Source organism: Alosa alosa, chromosome 16, assembly GCF_017589495.1.
Source record: "Alosa alosa isolate M-15738 ecotype Scorff River chromosome 16, AALO_Geno_1.1, whole genome shotgun sequence".
Classification (NCBI taxonomy): Eukaryota; Metazoa; Chordata; class Actinopteri; order Clupeiformes; family Clupeidae; genus Alosa; species Alosa alosa.
In genome coordinates, this window is record NC_063204.1 from 20,109,147 (window position 1) to 20,126,843 (window position 17,697).

General features: G+C 40.2%; 2 protein-coding genes and 1 long non-coding RNA gene across 7 annotated transcripts; 1 reads left to right on the forward strand and 2 right to left on the reverse strand.

Moving 5' to 3' along the window:
- Positions 1–733: 733 nt before the first annotated feature.
- si:ch211-161h7.4 (neurofilament heavy polypeptide) lies at positions 734–6,738 on the reverse strand. 5 transcript variants are annotated; one of them, XM_048266536.1, is made up of 13 exons: positions 6,403–6,738; positions 5,969–6,012; positions 5,781–5,836; positions 5,573–5,640; positions 5,401–5,461; positions 5,051–5,252; positions 4,881–4,961; positions 4,671–4,757; positions 4,194–4,349; positions 3,266–3,939; positions 2,553–2,921; positions 1,655–2,160; positions 734–865 (listed from the first exon to the last, which is right to left on the reverse strand). In XM_048266536.1, exons 1-12 carry the CDS (start codon positions 6,424–6,426, stop codon positions 1,700–1,702), a joined length of 2,283 nt encoding a protein of 760 aa, XP_048122493.1. In that variant the 5' UTR covers positions 6,427–6,738; the 3' UTR covers positions 734–865; positions 1,655–1,699. The 5 variants fall into 5 exon arrangements, with proteins under 5 accessions (XP_048122493.1, XP_048122491.1, XP_048122492.1 ...); XM_048266534.1 differs by having other exon boundaries at positions 5,395–5,461; XM_048266535.1 differs by having other exon boundaries at positions 5,401–5,464.
- LOC125309545 lies at positions 5,947–16,591 on the forward strand. Its single transcript, XR_007196143.1, has 3 exons — positions 5,947–6,018; positions 7,924–8,020; positions 16,505–16,591. It is a non-coding gene; the product is annotated as an uncharacterized LOC125309545 (long non-coding RNA).
- Positions 6,865–9,774, reverse strand: si:ch211-161h7.5. The gene is made up of 8 exons (XM_048266538.1): positions 9,397–9,774; positions 9,069–9,198; positions 8,780–8,924; positions 8,567–8,680; positions 8,334–8,478; positions 7,934–8,082; positions 7,693–7,832; positions 6,865–7,614 (listed from the first exon to the last, which is right to left on the reverse strand). Exons 1-8 carry the CDS (start codon positions 9,469–9,471, stop codon positions 7,460–7,462), a joined length of 1,053 nt encoding a protein of 350 aa, XP_048122495.1. The 5' UTR covers positions 9,472–9,774; the 3' UTR covers positions 6,865–7,459.
- Positions 16,592–17,697: the final 1,106 nt, after the last annotated feature.

The following is a 17,697-nucleotide window of genomic DNA, read 5'->3' on the forward strand; positions in this document are numbered from 1 at the left end:
GAAGGTCCGCTTTTTAAACCAGGAACACTATTTAAATGAAAAGTTGGAAACGTGTGATTCTATTGTATGTCAAAATCTATTTAAAATATGCATATGCAAATATGCAAATATGCACTGATTTAAACATGTATATTGGGATAAAGAAAGGGGAAAAAAACTGACATTAGGTAAGAAACTGTTTTGAAAAGCTATGTGGAAAATAAAGAGCAGATTCAAATATACCCGAGATTTTGTGAGGGCCAGTCTGAAGCAGGAAGCACGTCTCCACTCTTCAGTCGAACGACCGACTCGAGGCCAACAGAGTTCGAAACTTGGACGCACACTTCCTGGTGTCCATCATCAGAGTTCAGCCGATCTTGGCTGCTGGCGTCCATGGACGTGTGGTCATTCGACCTGTTACTACTGTCCTCCAGAGAATTCAGCAAGTTCTTGCGCACTTTCTGCACGACCGCGTTCCTGCCGTGAGACTTGCCCGCCGAGTATAAGGCGCCGAAGGATGCCATGGAACCTTTGAGAGTTTTAGGCGTCCCCGCGTGTCGCGCCAGCGGCTTCTTCGCAAGTTGGTTGCGGGGCTTCCGAGAGCCGCTGCCAAGCTTCGTGACCCTTTGCCGGCTGAGGTGGAGCTCTGCCGCTGGCATGCCAGGGGTGGGCACTCGGGCCCTGGGCTCTGGGTGTGGGTGTGGCGGTGACGGCGACGGGACAATGTCCGCCTCTGGCTCTGGCTGAGGCTGCTGCTGGCTTTCCCACCATTTGCCGGGGAGTCTCCCCCGCTGTCTCCCTCCCATTCTTCCCTGCGGCTGGGGAGCATCGGCTCGGCTAACGGTTTTGCTGACATGCAAGCTCTGTACTGGCTCAGCAGGAGCGTCTGTAAAGCAGAAGCACCAGTGAAAGAGTTCAATACTACAGTTGTATATATTCAAAGCCATGGAGACATAAGCAAAAGTGAGATGTGAATGTTGCTACCTAAATGTCTGCACTATAATTGTATTTGCATGCAAGATTTGTATTCTTACTATAACATGATATCCTAACTGCAACCGAGCAAGCAACTGTAGCATTAAATGCTCTCTGTCTACACCCTCCTATTGTGTCAAATTTCTCGTTCAAAATAGCAGAGCAACAGGAGTGACAGAAAAAAACTAGATGTTTTGTCGCAACATTCGACAAAAGTTCTACTCAAAACCATGCATCACCCTGCACATCACTGCTTCGCATTGTAGAGTCAGGACATTCCAACTGAAAACAACTCTATTCTCCTTCTGTCAGTACTCATAGATGGAACACATTAAGCTCATATTAGCAACATATGTACTACACTATGCTTGTGCACAGGTGTGTTAGCTTGGGCTAGTTTTGAAAAGCCAATGTCAAGTGTTCTTCCAGATGGTATGAAATCCTGCACGTCCACTGGCACTTAAGGGCCAAAACTCAACAGCACTGTTATAGCAAGAACAACAAATGCAAAAGGTAAAGGTGAGTGAGTAGGATTTAGCAGAAACGCTCTGACACAAAGCAACAAGGACTCGCAGTGTTTGAGGATTGAACCTATGCTGATTGCTTACCAATGGTGTCTGCTGCTTGACCATACCCAAGCACATACAGATAGAAGATGGACAGAGAGAGATTTTGAGAAAGATATTCTCTGACAGCTCACCTGATAACATATTGACCTGTAGCTCTGATCCAGCTTGGTCAGACTCTAGTCCAGCTGCGGCCTCCTCCTCCTCCTCCTCGAGTTGATTGGGTGGAGCAGACATAGCCTCTTCCTGTGGCCTCTTCCGTCTGCCTTTACCAGTCTGGGGCCTCTTCTGGTCAGCCAGGCCTTCACCTTTCTCTGTCTAGATTTCAGAGTTGCCTTCCCGTCCGTTGGCTGTCGAGGCGACTTGGCTGTTGTTCTTGTTCCCTTCTCTATGACATCAGCGGAGACTTGCTCGAGGGATGCAGCGGCCTCCTTTTTCTGCTGCCTTCCTGTTTTCTTCGGCATCTTCCCATTTTTCCTTTTGCCGTTTTTAGGCCTCTTCGGAGGACTGATGTCGTTCTCATCCTGCGTCTCTGGGTTGACCGCCCACCAGTTTCCGGGCCTGTTCCTCCTGCGTCTGCCCACAGTAGAGTAGCCGCTAAGGTCCTGCGAAGGGTCTTGACGTCCAGGCTTAGAATAACCTGAGAGGAAGGAGGACGCCAGAAGCACAGGGGTCAGACTGGTAGAAACTCAGGGTTGCTTTTATGCCAAGGATAGAATACACAACATTTAACAACCTAAAAGTAATATTGTGTAGCTTTTTCCACATTTCACTGAATCGTCTCAGAACTTTTATGTAATCCATTTGATCTGATCTATTATTCTTCTAAATAATCCTACATCATCTTGTCATTTTTTTATTTATTTGGACACGTGGATGCTCTTGATACTATTGATATAGTTGAACTAATTTAAGCAGAACAAGACAAATCAACATGGTTTGCTTGTCTTGCTTAAAAACACACACACGATCGGCCATGGTCAACCAAGCCAGTTGTGGCTATGAACCCTGGACAATGTGAGTGGCTCTCACCTGTGGCGTCGGCCTCATCTCCTCTGTGAGGAGAGTGGGGCTGTGCGAGGGCCTGGTCTGTGTCTCCTTTCACTTCCTCAGACAGCACCGGAGTTGGTCTCTTCTTCTTCTGGGTCACATTGCTCTCTTTCTCTTTCTTCTTTTTACTTTGTGCCTTCTGGCTCTTCAGCGACACAGCTGCAGGTGCGGTGGAGGGAGATTTGGCTGTGTTTTCCAGTCCCGTGGATGCAGCTTTGCTTGTTTTTGTGTCCGATTTCAGCTCTGGAGAGTGACTGACCGCATACATCTCTGATGTCCGGCATAGTTTCCTCTTTTTGCTCAGGAAAGGCTTTTCCTGATTAAGAGCCCTCTTACTGGCTGTCTTTGTAACTGCAGAAAACAATGTTCACATAAGTACTATAATTACAGCTAGAACATTCACCAGTATAGTCAAGTTTTTACATTGCAGGTTTATATGTGTATTTGTGTTTGTTGTGTTATGGTTGTATAAGCTACTGGTTGCCTACAATTTCCCTCGGGATGAATAAAGTATTTATCTATCTATCTATCCATCCATCTATCCAACAGAAGAAATCATGGCTCATCAACCACTCTACTGCTAGCAGCATGAAGAGTCAGCCAACAGTGCAACATCTCCTTACCATTCAATAGCCTTGACACATCATATTTTTCATTTTGCAGTAAAGCACATGCACACATAGGCAACACTTTACCTGTCTGTTGTGGCACCTCCATTAAGGATGACGGGGATGGACTATTACCATAGTCTCCATGATCATCCTCAGCAGCTGCAGGACTTTGGGCTTCTGATATGGGCTTTGCTGGTCTTCTCTCAGGCCTTTTGGATGCCATGTCAGCATCAGCATCAGCACCAGCATCCAATGCTGTGAGAGGCTCTGCAGCAGTAGCTAATGCTGCAGGTATTTGTCTCTCTCTCTGCTTGCCTGTCTTCCTCAGAGCAGCCGGTGCTTTGGATGAAGCCTCCGCTGGAACTCCCTTGGCTGTGCGACCTCCGACCTCGCAGAGCCCCTCGAAAGATCCTCCTTCTTCAGGCGCTGCCCTCAATGCAGTCTGTTTGCTCTGCTTGCCCCTCTTCTTCTGGACAGCGGAAGCTTTGGCTGGGGGTTCTGATGTGGGAGCTGCCCCTGCTGCCTTACCCCCAGCTCCAGGCTCATTCTCTGTTCCAGACAGAGCTCCATCTGCAGCGTCGCTCCCCGTTTCAGCCTGGACCTCGGCCTTCTTGCTGGGCTGCCTGGCTGGACGGCTGGTCTGGCTCGGAGTCTTCGGCTTGAGGCTGAAGAGCAGCGGAGCGTCGTCCTCAAGGATAAAGAAGTCCTCGTCCAGCTCCTGCGGTGACGGGGCCCTGGCGGGTGTCGGCACCCTGGCACTGCAGGACACAAGGTGGTTCAGCAGGTGCCCTGGGATCATGCTCTGCAGAAGCTGCTTAGATGACGCATTACTGAACTAACACTGCAAATACCATTGGTTTTAGTTAACCATATTAACTATAAATAAATTTTTTCAACAGCATAAATGCTGATATTCTGAATTGCACATATGCCACGTACATAGTAGGTTGATCGTGATACTGATAGGCCCCCACCCCCAACAGGTCTCTAAACTACATTAACCCCACCTCACCTCTCTATATTCCTTGGCATCAAGAACTCTCTGAGTTTCTTCTGGAAAGATCTATCGTCGGCCACGCTAAATGCCTTCAGGCTGGAGTCCGGCTCCTTAATAACTGCAGTCTGAGTCGAAACCACAGGTGACACCGAGGAGCCCTGCTCCTCATTCCTGAAGGAAGGAAAAAGACAGCAAGCCATATATGAAATGTATAAAGGGCCATACAAATCCATAACACTATACGATACAAATAAAAGAAAAAGAAAATAGGAAATAAAATAGGAAAGGACAAAATGCAGTTTAGAGTTGGATTAATTGTGCACACAAGCACATCCATTGAGATGTTGCTACTTTAACTACAATTGCATACACATTCTATGCATGGAATCAAATGTTGTAGAAAAAATATGACATAACAAATGACACAACAAATCATACTGAAGCGGTCATGCTTATGTATGCAAAGGTGAGATAAAAAACCTAAGTTCTCACATTTGCATCTCTGTCAGAGTGTGATTTTCCAGTGCACCAGGCAAATTCTTTTCCTCAAGATTAACATGGCTTCTGGTGGTCGGTGGGCTGTGGTCAAAATAAAAACATCTAGAAATGAGATTCTGGATAGAGATCATAGATAAACAATTAAACAGACAGAAGATGATGCCTAATATGTTAATGACTTGAGTGAACACTTAATAGTCTTACGTGAGTGTTGGGGACCTGTCTCCTTGCTGTGTTTTAACACCCAGTGTAAATCTCTTTGGTGGGGTCAGAATGAGCATCTCACTGCATGCGATATGGACAAAGTCAAAACCTGACCAAACTAGGAGGGGTATTTACACACACACACACACACACCATTATGTTGTTCTTACTGAAGTGAGGCCTCCCTGGCTAGGTCCCCTGTCAGGATAGAAAGGGGCTTGTCCATGTTGCCTTCGATGGGATCCTCATTGTCGTAGGGAAAGAGCAAGGCCGATGCCAAAAGCTTTGCTTCAACTTCATCCTCATGGATACTCGACGCCACAATGATGGGGCTGGAAGTCTTTAATGGGGCACTATCTTTAAATGGACACTCTGCATAACAACACAAACATCTCTCTTAGTTGTGGCTGATGCAGGACTAAAATGAATTAAAGGGTGTGGTGTCAAACACACATTCAAACAAAATAGACATTTAAAAATATACGATTTCAAAACAAATCCGAAAACATAGTACCTTTACCCGTTAACCCAGCTTCCCCTATGTTTTTTTCTTCTGTTGGAAGGGCAACACATTCTTCTTCCTGCTAAGATATGAGTGGCTGTAGTAACTATGATGACTCTACTGCTTTAATTCAGAGACAGATCAAATTCATGCATAGCCACAAGCTGACCAGAGGTTACATAATACATACTGGTGCCTCTTCCTCTGGTAGTAAGGGGGATGGAAACCCACTATCCAGTTTGGTTTTAGATGTACAATCTGCAAGTAAAAGCAGCACTGTGTTTACATTAACGCTATATCGAGGTCATATCGATGACATGACTCAAATACGAGTTGACTGGGCTAGGCCCACCAACATTAATGTAACATCTGTAGAAGACAGCAATAGATTGTCTCACCCAAAAAAGCATCGATGTCACCTACTGAAAATACATCCTGTATCCTTGGAAGCGCCCTATAACAGAAAGACACCTCAGTTCACTCATGCTGTAGCCTACCATTCAGTACAGTAGCGAAACCCTAATGGCTGACAATCAGTTTTAATTTACTTGGAAGAATACATTGTGTGAACATAAGCTGGTGTTACCTTTCGTCGTCTGTGAAGTATCTCAGCTTCTTCCTGCCTTTGATCTACAAGTATGTGAAATTAATTGAGATAACGTTAAGGCTGCAACTACGCTACATCACCTATCCACTGTTTAGGTGGTGACGTTAACGTAGCTGCTAGCTGCAACAGAAGACTGTGTTTGATGTAAAGAAGGGCGAATGAATAAGAAGGAATCTGGGGCATATTATGAACGTTATATTCAGTCTTTAGGATATTCACACATTGGTATTTAACAATAGTGAACTAATTCGCTAATGGCTAAGTAATGCTAGCCAGAAAACGTTTAGCCCGAACGTTACCGCTAACGTACCATGACAACATAAGGTTAACATTACGCATATAGCAAAAAGTAACAGGCTTATCAAACTACAAACTCAAATAACTAAAAACGTTTTTGAAATGTAACTCCTTACCAAGTGTGACGTTTTGCTTTCCATTGTTGGAAAAAGTTTCCTACCAGCTAACCAAACTCAATTAAGCTAGCTTTTAGCTGCCCGCCATTTCCGAATTAGCACATAACGTTAACGTTAGACTGCTCCTTAGGTTAGCTATACATTTTGTTATCGCTACAAATAATATGTACAGTAAAATTCCACATTAGTAACACATCCATTAACGTTCAGACCAAAGGTTTAGTCACCACTAAAAACAAACATCCACTTAAGTGAAATATATTTATATCTAATATCTTCCGTTTATGAATACAAACAAAGCCAACTAGTCTACGCCTCCTAGCTACTCGCGCCCGTTTTTTCCAATCTTCTTCGTCAGCTGCCTCCAAAAGGCATTCAAAACAATGTAAACGCAATATCTCCTCCTACTGGACACTGACTGAATTTTTTGATCGACTGGGATGAAAAGATCAACAAGCCATAAACAATTGTATGTATTTATTAAAGACATCAACACCATAATGTAAAAAACATGGTTAATTTACAGGCATTAAAAAAACTTTTTAATAACCAAATCAGGATCAGTGCTTTCAACCTCCATGAGCTGCCCCAGAGTGAGTGCACCATGTTTATTATGTTAGGTACACTGTAGTGCAAGCAGTTCGTAGGTCAGAAATATATAGATAGTTCAATGTTTCAATAACATTACTTTAATAATAGTTACAGTACAATAACAGTTCTGTAGGTAATTAGTAAATTCAGTGCATCACAGGAAAGGACCAATCATGCAGTAGAAATGAGAAAACACCGGAGCACACAGACGTTCAATTTGCTCAAAAAAGGTCCAAAACCAGAGTCTTCCGCTTCAATTCTGCAGCCATAGTCACACACACATATACATCCTTCAGCACTTTTGTTAATTTAAAAAAAATAAATTATGTTTATATACAAAAATAGCCTAACTGCATAGGCACACATTCTTTTGTGTCTTAGACAAGGCTTTAATTTGGCCCATAAAAACGACTTATTATCCAGACTGGCCTAACTTCTGTATCCCTGCAACAAACATGTGTTTCTCCTAAGCAAATATCTTTTTCTGCTTCTCAGCTATCTCCATTGGTGACTTAACGTTTTCAGCATCCATTTCCATATAGAAAGGTTTCTTAATGTGCCTCCAGACAACCAAAATTATTCTTATGGCAAACAGGGCACATGCCAGAGCCAAGAGCACAGCTGGAAGAACAAAAAAATATTAGTTATTTTAAACCATAAACACAATATCCATTCCAGTGTTTAAGGTGCTGCACCTACCAATGAAAATTCCATTGCGACTGGGTGCAGCAGCATTGAAATTCTTGGTCATGTTTCCAGTCAGAGCCACAATAATCACAGGGTAGATGGTCAAGATGTACCGGACATGTTTGTCGAGCACAAAGTTCTCAACAACAAACCTGTGAGGGGAACATCATGTTTCAAACATCATGTTCAGTCGAATCAGTGACATCCACAAACATTATTTTCATTTACTTTTTTCTTCCATAGCAAGACTTACCAAACAAGCACCTCTACAAGAAGAATCGAGAGAGATACAGTGCCTGCATCCAGTGTAGACACCTGCCCATTGTAGTCCATAACAATGGTGAGATTGATCAAGGTGGCAATTGTTGTCCATGTTGTGTAAACACCTATTGCATTCTGAACCTAAGAACATTAGGACATAAAAGTTTTAATTTTGAAACAGCATGCATGCTTAAGGAACCTCAACAGAGACATGGGTACAAATGTGTTTCCTGTGCACAAGAGAAAGTTTCCTGTGCGCAAGAGAATGTTTGTGGTGGTTGGAGTCGGTCACATGAAACTTTCTGGTGCGCACAAGAAACGTTCAAATAGGCAGTGTCCCTTTAGAGGTTCAAAATGCTTCCAATACCAATGTAACACCAAAAATCTCTCACCAGCACGCGCATGAGCCACAAGTCCACTTTGTGGTATTTGTTAAGCCAAGCACCATATGATTTTAATCCATGACAGGAGAAGAATATCATTGCATAATTTGTGAAGGCTACTGATGCAAGAACAACCAATCCACCAATCATTTCCCTGGAAGAAAAAATATATTTGTTTTAAATAAATGATAAGCAACTCAACACAGCTCATCAACTGACAGGGTAAATCCTTATCAACTTACTCTCGGTCCCACAGCAACAGCCATGCGATATTAAGAATCATGTTCAAAATCCAGGAAATGAAAAATCCATATGGCAGTATAGGAGGACTGCAGTACATATAGCCATAGGCATTGCTGAAAAGGTGGGTTGGAATTAGGGTAGGCCTATGTTAGTCTGTGACATTTTCATGACAAATTGATCACAAATTGATTCTTTGTCTAAACGTAGCCTACCGTCTGCAGACAGTGCTGAGGATGTAGCCGTGCATGAGCGTTAACCAGACGTAAATCACACCCCAGATGGAAAACGTCCAGCCAGAGGGGGTGATCTGAGTGTCATATTTATCCGATATGTCTCCAGTGCCGTTTAAAAAGGGTGCTGAAATAAGATAAAAGACCGCAGGTAGGATATAAGGTCTGTGTTATCATGCAGAGAAAACGTAAGGTTGCCTATATTCTGGTTTGGTTTAATTTTCATCAAAAGTAGATATGTCTACTTGTGATGTGAGTTTTTCAAACTTACGCAATCCTGGTCCGGCTAATGTATTGAAAATCAACATAATGATGAATAGACAGAATGAAACCACGATGGCACTCAAACGTCCAACGTTGTGGTCCCCCATTCTGTTTCGCGGCAACAGCAGAAAAGTAGGCTAGAGGAATAGTGGAAAGAAGTAGCCGTATTGAGTAGCCTAACGTTATAGCTTAAGCATAGGTCATTATCATAAAAACAGTTTAAAATATGTAAGACAAATTATAATTTGTTATGTAGCCTAGGTAGGCAACAACAGGTCTAAGCTATGCCACGCTTGAACAAAACACTTTCTAAATATTCAAAAGTCTGGGCCTACCTTAGTTTTCGTGTAGCTTTGACTGTCGATTATTCGTCGGCTGGAGCTTGTATTTGACGGAAAGTGTCTCAACATAGCAGTTGGCTAGGCCTACTATTTAAACGCCTCAGTTGTATAACTACAACGGGGCGTTTCCCTGACTGACAACACGTGCACTTGTTGCATTACATAGCATGAGGTACCTTATGAAAGCATATCAAAGTATGTGTTAGCTTATCACGACTTTATGATACGACAGTGTGAAAATAAAACTTATACAACTTTTTATGCAATGAATTACCACGTCGTGCAGGCTATAAAATATGTAATGGACAGCCTTAAGGCATCTCCAGATATAGCAAGCTATTTGACTGGTAGCCTAGGCCTATTTTGCATTCCCCTGTCATCAGTGTAAAGGAAATAGAGTTTTTATAGTGATTTTTTTGTCTAGCCACTGATGTGAACCACAAGCCCTTTCATTTTAGAAGAAATCACACCTAGAAAAAAAGTTTAAATGTTTATTACGAACTGTCTAGCTCTCAAGCAAAGTCAATCTCCAAATAAACTCAAGGTAGGCTATTCACTGAATGACTAATTTTTCAGTGGGAAGTTGGTCAGTACGGCCTGCTGATATAAGACAGTTACTCAAGGACATTTTCCAAGAAATATGTCATGTCATAAAGCTCAGTGGTATCTGCTCTGAGGACTATTCTTAAAAATCATGTAGCCTATAATATGAGTTGCCGTATAATAATGATAATAATAATAATAATACTACTAATAATGATACTACTACTACTACTACTAATAATAATAATAATAATAATAATAACAATTATAAAAATAATAATAATACAAAAACACAGGAAAGTATTGTCTGTACAACTGATTCTTGAAACAAATGGTACTTAGCATGTTATCTTTGTTAATTCAATAACAGCCCCCATATAAGTCCATTAGGAGGTTGTGTATTTCACCCATGTCGATTTGTTGGTCAATGTTAACATGTGATAAAAACTAAGTCCTGGATTTACCTCATCCCCACCAAATTTAATAGGTTCATCCCAGGTCGGTGCCTCATCTCTCCACCGAGTTCCATGGGAATCCATTCAGAAGTTTTTTGTGTAAATCTTGTTTACAAGCCAACAAACTGGGTGGGGTTAAGTGTTAGGTGTCTGCAGGATAGTGTCTTAAGCTGTAAAATCTCACGTGGGTTTGTTATATCATTTGTTCCTATATAAATGCTGCCATGTCAACACAAACAAACCCAGGGACAATGGAGAATAGCTGTATCGATTCAGCCTGTGATTGGGTGAGTGTTCAGCATCCTGATTGCTTGGTGGATGAAAGCTACTTGCCAGTCTGGTGGTGCGGGCCGGAGGCTCCTGGCAGCTTCCAGAAAGGGCAGGAGGCTGAACAGTTTGTGTGCAGAACAAAATAGGTATGAAAGCGCCCTAACAGACATGAAAACATGTCCTCCTCGGTAGAGGTAAAAATTCTATCAGTAACTATCTCAGGAAGAGATGATAATTCCACTAGCCTGGGTGCAAATGGAATCCTTTCCAGACTGACCTGCAGAGCCAATTGAACTTTGCTTACCGGTTCACCTGGGTTTACCCTAGACTATCACAGATCCTGTATCATGTTGAATAGTGTCATCAAACCCCTTGTTGAGACCTATATCTGTAAGTTGTGGGTTGTTTGAGTTCTTGGGAGGTGTCCACACACCTATTCTATACCCGATCCATCGTAAATGTTTACTAAAAGTGAGTCTGAGAAAGACACTGAATAAAATGTAAGTAACAAATTGAGTCATGAGCCAACCAGAGGAGAATTGTTAAACTGACACCTACTGTTTTACTGTTGGTCCAGATACCTGTGTCCAATGTCAACCTGGCAAGTTGCAAATGGGGTTACATTTCTTCTTGACTCCACCTTCTGTCCATAGCCTGAGGCAATAAAGAAGAACCACATTCACAATAATCTGACTGAAAATGATTCCTCGACAGCTCAGTAGCCAGTAAATATATTGTAATTCTTGGTCCTCTCTATTCAGAGCAGTGGATCATGTTTGCAAAAGCTTTTTTTTTCCAAGTTGTGAATGTGATACAAAACTAAAATGGTGATAAATATTGTTTTACTGATTATATCTGACAAAAATAGGCTACTTTAATCTATGCCTGAATTAAAAACAGTGTTCTAAGAGATGTTGGGAAAATCTTGTATTTAAGTTGTATCTCCACAAGGGAAATATTTATGGTGGGCATGATAAAACGTAAACTTTGACCAGAGAGGATGTCTGTATAAGTCCGTATGTGTCTTATCGCATAGGCAAAGTCCTTGATTAATACAATTCATCAAATTCAAGAAATTTCTCCCTACGACTTCTAGATGTGCGTTCTGTGTGTGTCAGTTATATATTTTTTTAAATGCTGTTTGTACAGTCCTAGTTCTGGGAAACAATCTGGCTTGGATGGTAATACACTAGCCTGGCTTCCATAAATAATATTTTGATCCAGAAGGCAAATTACATTATAGTCTCTCTTAGTCAAGTCTGGTTGTAATATCCACTGCAAAAATTCCCCTCCAAATATAAGACAAGTTATTACAAATCTAAGCATACTTGTACTTAAAAGAAGCAACTTTAGCTGAGTGCAGGCTGCACATTAAATTTAGTCAAAATTATCTTACAGAGTAAGTGTCCTTATAAAAACAATACCAAATAGATTTTTTATTTGTATAAAATGAATAATACTTAAAAGCAGTTTTGCAGTATTGACATTTGGCAAATAATGTGTCTTTGACTATTCCCCTCATTATGTGTGACTTACACCAGAGATGGCTCTGACTTAACACAAGTCTATGTTTCCCTCTAGTGGTGACAAATAGTAAGTATATTCTCAATAAGTGTTAACACTTGAGTGACAGATCCATATATTTCTTGATGGCTTATAATAGATGGCAGGGGCCTTTATCTCGGCAGCCAGTGCATAATAGCTAAAGCAATGTGAGGATAAGGACAGTAGGGGGCACATCCATGGCCTCAATATTAAATCATATCAGTCTAATAGTATTAATTAATAATTACAGATGAATTACTACCTTTAAAAAATGAGGATTACATCTCCTCTGTGAGACACCCATCCTTCTTCTGGGACCCAACTGGGCTGTCCATCTGTCTATCAATCTCTCCTCTGTGCTGTTTCTACTTAACCTGACCCTAGCCAGATGAATTTCGTTCCACTTAGCTCCACCTAGCTTCACTCACATCCATCTGGGACCTCTTCCATTGAGTGATTTCTGCACCCGATTTTATGGTACAGCCAATCAGGACGCAGGGCGGGAGTTTCATAGATGTGACATAGCGTAAAAGCGACTGTGAGACTGTTATCAGCGTCATGGGTTGGCTTCGATGTGAGTGGTTGAAGTAGCACATCAATAGATGACGGACAAGTGGCTTATTTACTTGATTAGGCCCAGCCTTCTGAAGCAACACTCCAATGGATTGGTCCCAGATGGATGAGTGGAGCTAGGCGGAAAGAAATTCATCTGGCGAGAGTCAGGTTAGGTTCTACTTATACAATTTTAGGTTCTACTTATACCCTTTTTTCACTTTTTTCCTCCTGACTGACACAAGACCTGCAGTGAGGATGAATTCTGGCGATATATATGATATGCTGAAATTTTCAAACACATTTTGACCAATTGCTGACCTTTAAAGGTTACTCTTTAAAATTAATTACTCTACCAAAGCACAGATCCTTGAAAACAAGTTCCGCTTCAACCCTCTCTGCTATAGTATAGTGAATGCTAGTTGTTGCAGGCACAGTAATGAAACATTTCCTGTCCTTTTCATTTTAACTTAACGTACATTTTAAGAAATGTATTCACTCATGAAAAATAAGGGAATAATTTAAACTTATAATAATTTGGTGTAGATATGCAATCTGAAATGTTCATAAATATGTAGGTCTCATTCTATCCCATCTAAACAGATTTGTATGCTGTTTTCTTTGAAACCCTATAGGTTGAGCCAGTTATACTCATGCACTCATACCAATTTATCTACCTTGAATATCAGCAGAAATTTGCTGCTGCTAAGATTCTGAAAGAAAAGATCAGGATCAGTCTGCCGAGAGACCTGCCCCAATAGGCGATATTGGACCATTAAACCACACAATGATACAAAACATACAGCCAAATAAGGCAAGAAATTGTTTAGAGTGGCAGAGCCAGGGTCCACACCTCAATCTGTCAAAAAAGCGAACACAAGGCCAGAGTCATGGCAAATGTTCCAGACTATATATATTCCTATATATATTCCTATATATATATATATATATATATATATATATATATATATACTGTATTACCATTTTGAGAGCTGTGAATGCAAATATAGATGTTTCCATTGATTGTTTAAAAAGGGTATGAATAATTTTGGACATACAATTTTTTCATAAAAATGTTAAAAAAGATGAAAATGCTTCTTTTTTTATTCTATGTTTGTCCCACAACATTAAATCAATATTTGCCAGGGGTATTAGTTTCACTAATTCACCGATTGGGTTAAATGCAGAGACCAAATTTCCCTCACGGGATCAAAAAAGTATATATACTTATATATACTTATACTTATACAACATTACATTTTCAAAACTCTAGCAAGTCTTCTCAGTTCCTAAACATTTACAGAATTTTGTTAAGGTGAAGCAGCACAGTGGTAAACATTCCCCAACTTTTTTGAAAAATGTTGCTGACATGAAATTCAAAATTATCATATATTTCCCATGAAATAGTCCTTTTTGCTGCTAAATATGGGTTTACAAGACTTGTATATTATCACATTCTGTTTTTATTTGCATTTTACACAATGTCCAAACTTTTTCTGAATTGGGGTTGTATATATTTAAATAATTTTGTATTCCTTTTTATTACAAAAACAAGGCACATCATGGACAATGCCTCATTTTACAAAAGACATTTTAAACCATTGTAAACTTAGTTTAAAAAAATATAACATAACACTTAAAAGAATTGTGCTCTGACCAGTAATTAGATAACAAATAATTATATTTATAATTATAACACCAGAATGGTGCACATTAAACAAAACAAAAATTAGACCGAAAAAATGTGAACTATTAATTATTTTTCAGGTATAATTCATAAATTACATTTTATCTGTCTTTATTTGAAATTATGTAATAAACATCCAGTGCAGTATAAAAGCTGACAAACAGTAAAAAAAGAATAGTCTCTAACCAGACACATTTTAGCCTTGCAATACCATGGCATGCAGGTATTTCTTAGGTAAATATTTTTTTCTGCTTCTCCGCAATCTCGATAGGTGACATAACCTCTTCAGTATTCATACCTCTGTAGAAAGGCTTTTTGAAGTGCCTCCCACACAACCAGGAGTACTCCCAGGACAAACAGCAGACAAGCCAGACCCAGGAGCACAGCTGGAGGAACAAAAACAAAATAAGTCAAACAAATCACAAATCAAAAGCACACACTGGCTCACATTAGCACATACACATACAGTATATACAATCATACAGTATATGTTCAGGGTGCTCCTACCAATAAAAATTGCATTGCGACTGGATGCTGCAGGATCGTAGTTCTTTGTAATGTTTCCAGTCAGAGCCACAATAATCATAGGGTAGATGGTCAGGATGTAGCGGACATATTTATCAAGCACAGATTTCTCAACAATAAACCTGTAAAGGTAAAGAAAGCATATATTGATGGACACTCAACGTTTCTCATTAGTACTTTGGCTTGACTTTGAAAATTCTAAAAGGCTTACCAGAGGATCATTAATACGACCAGGAAGGACAGACATCATAATCCATCACTATAGTGAGGTTGATGAGAGTGGCCAGTGTTGTCCATGTCATGTATGTTGCGATGCCATTTTGGAACTGAAGCAGCACAAATGTCTTTGAACTGCTAAAACCTACATGTGCTCCTTCCTTCACCAATGATAAATCCTGCATAAACATTCACTATCTTTACCCTATAAGTAGTTTCTCAATCTAACTCACCAGAATACGGATAAGCCAGAGGTCACGCTTGTGGTATTTGTTGAGCCAAGCACCATAGACTTTCAGTCCGTGACAGGAGAAGAATATCATGATGTAGTTTGTCAGGGCTATCAGTGCTATAATCACCAGTGCTGCGATCATTTGTCTTGAGAGAAAGGACATCCGATATATAAACAACACCATTATTATCAGATTTTTTTTAATGCTTATTCATTTCACCATCAGCTGTAAAATAACTTACTCACTGTCCCATAACAGAAGCCATGTGATATTACAAATCATGTTCACAATCAAGGAGATGAAGAATCCATATGGCAACACAGGGGGACTACAGTATGTATAGCCATAGGAATTCCTGAAAATATATAAATTGCAGTTATAACTGATGTAAACAGTTTGACCTGTTTCATGTTGACCAAACATTGACACATGGGGAGCAAATCCTTACCGCAGGCATAGAGTGCAGAGGATGTAGACCATCATGAAAGTCAGCCAGATGTAAATGACAACCCAGATAGAAAATGTCCAGCCAGATGGGGTGATGTCTGTGTCATTCTTAGCTGATATATTTCCAGTGCTACTCAAAAACGGTGCTGAGGGGGGAAAAACCCACAGTAAGGATAAAGACACTAAGAATTTTTAAAAAGAAAATTACATAGGCTACAGCTCTAGACTTATTTCATCATATTGAAACTTACAAAATCCCGGTCCTGCAAGGATGTTGAGAACTATTGCAATGATGTAGATGGCCATTGATGCCAAAATAACTGCAAATCGCCCAGTGCTGTGGCCTTTCATTGCAACAACCTGTAACAAACCAAAAGGCTCTTAATTGTATTCTGTATGCTCTTCTTTTAAAATGACCCATTTTCACTAAACCCCAAATAAAGCAATTACTGAACTGTATACCAAATATATTTTGCCATTCATCACAAACTATGGAGTCACTATTACCATTATACATATTATAATCAAAGCCAGATACATCCCAATTTACATTACACTTTAGGAAAGCTTACACTATCTGAAGAGACACTCTCTCTAATATGGGGTCCTACCTGTTGTTGTCTTTTCAGGAATATGAGGATGGATGCAGTATCACTCCGACTCCGACTATACAGCTCACTGTGGGAGAGGCCTTAAGTACACTGGAATTACGCAAGTGGTGAAGTCTACTTTTTTTTCTACACGTGAACAAGCTGGCATGGGTAGTGGCATGACGAGTTGACTGAACAACCTATACAAATAAAAAAAACGTGAACCCAACTTTATTACCACATCATCACGATGGACGGATTCACAAAAACTTACACAACTTTTTTATGCAATGAAGAATGACTTAAATGACAAGTTCAAGGCAGTCTGGACCAACAACTAAACGTTGAGTAGCCGGTTATACACTGTTTCCCAAGGATCTGTATTCTAGAACTTTATCCATAGCACTTTCAACTTCATTAACAGTAACAAACTTTAGTCAATTTGTTTTACCATGGCATAAATATCCAAATCATGTTCTATACAAATAAAATAGGCACCTACAAGAATGTACTGTATTTCCTGAAATTGCCTATTTGATGAGAATAATTGTTTGCGTTGGTGGTCACATGCGTGGTAAATTGCTGTACATGCATATCTTCTTCTAAGTGATTCTGATCATTTGTGTCATGTTCAGAAATAGACAGTCAAAGCAGCTTGACAGGCCCTCTCCAGCAATGTTATTAAACATCACCCCACACCTTACAATGTGTAGATTAATTTTAATAATACAAATTCTATTTCCATATGGGACTGATATTTATTGGTGGGCATTGAGATTAAACTTTGACCAGATGTCATTGGGATCTGTAGTAAGGGTGACACCAGGTAGAAAACCCAACCCATTTTCACATTTATAGGTATAAAATAACACACCTTGTTCAGTTCATATATTCAGTTTATGAACGGCTTATCTATTATCTTTTCTAGTAAAGATAAATGTATGAATCAAAAGTTCAAATCCTTTACATTTTAGTAATTCTTGATATCTAGTCATTTGCTAATATCTCCCACCAAGTAGTGTTAAATCCCTGTTACAACACAACCATTTGCACTCTCTATTTTTTTTGACCATGCATTGCATAGCCTCGACATTATGCAATGTGTATACGTCTGAGAGGGACTTTTGCTTGGTAATATGTCAAGCTCAAGTTTCTTTGTCAGCTCAGATACTACCGGATTGGCCTGGCTTTTGATCAACAATGGAAGAGGTTTGTTCAAACTGTGGTGAACA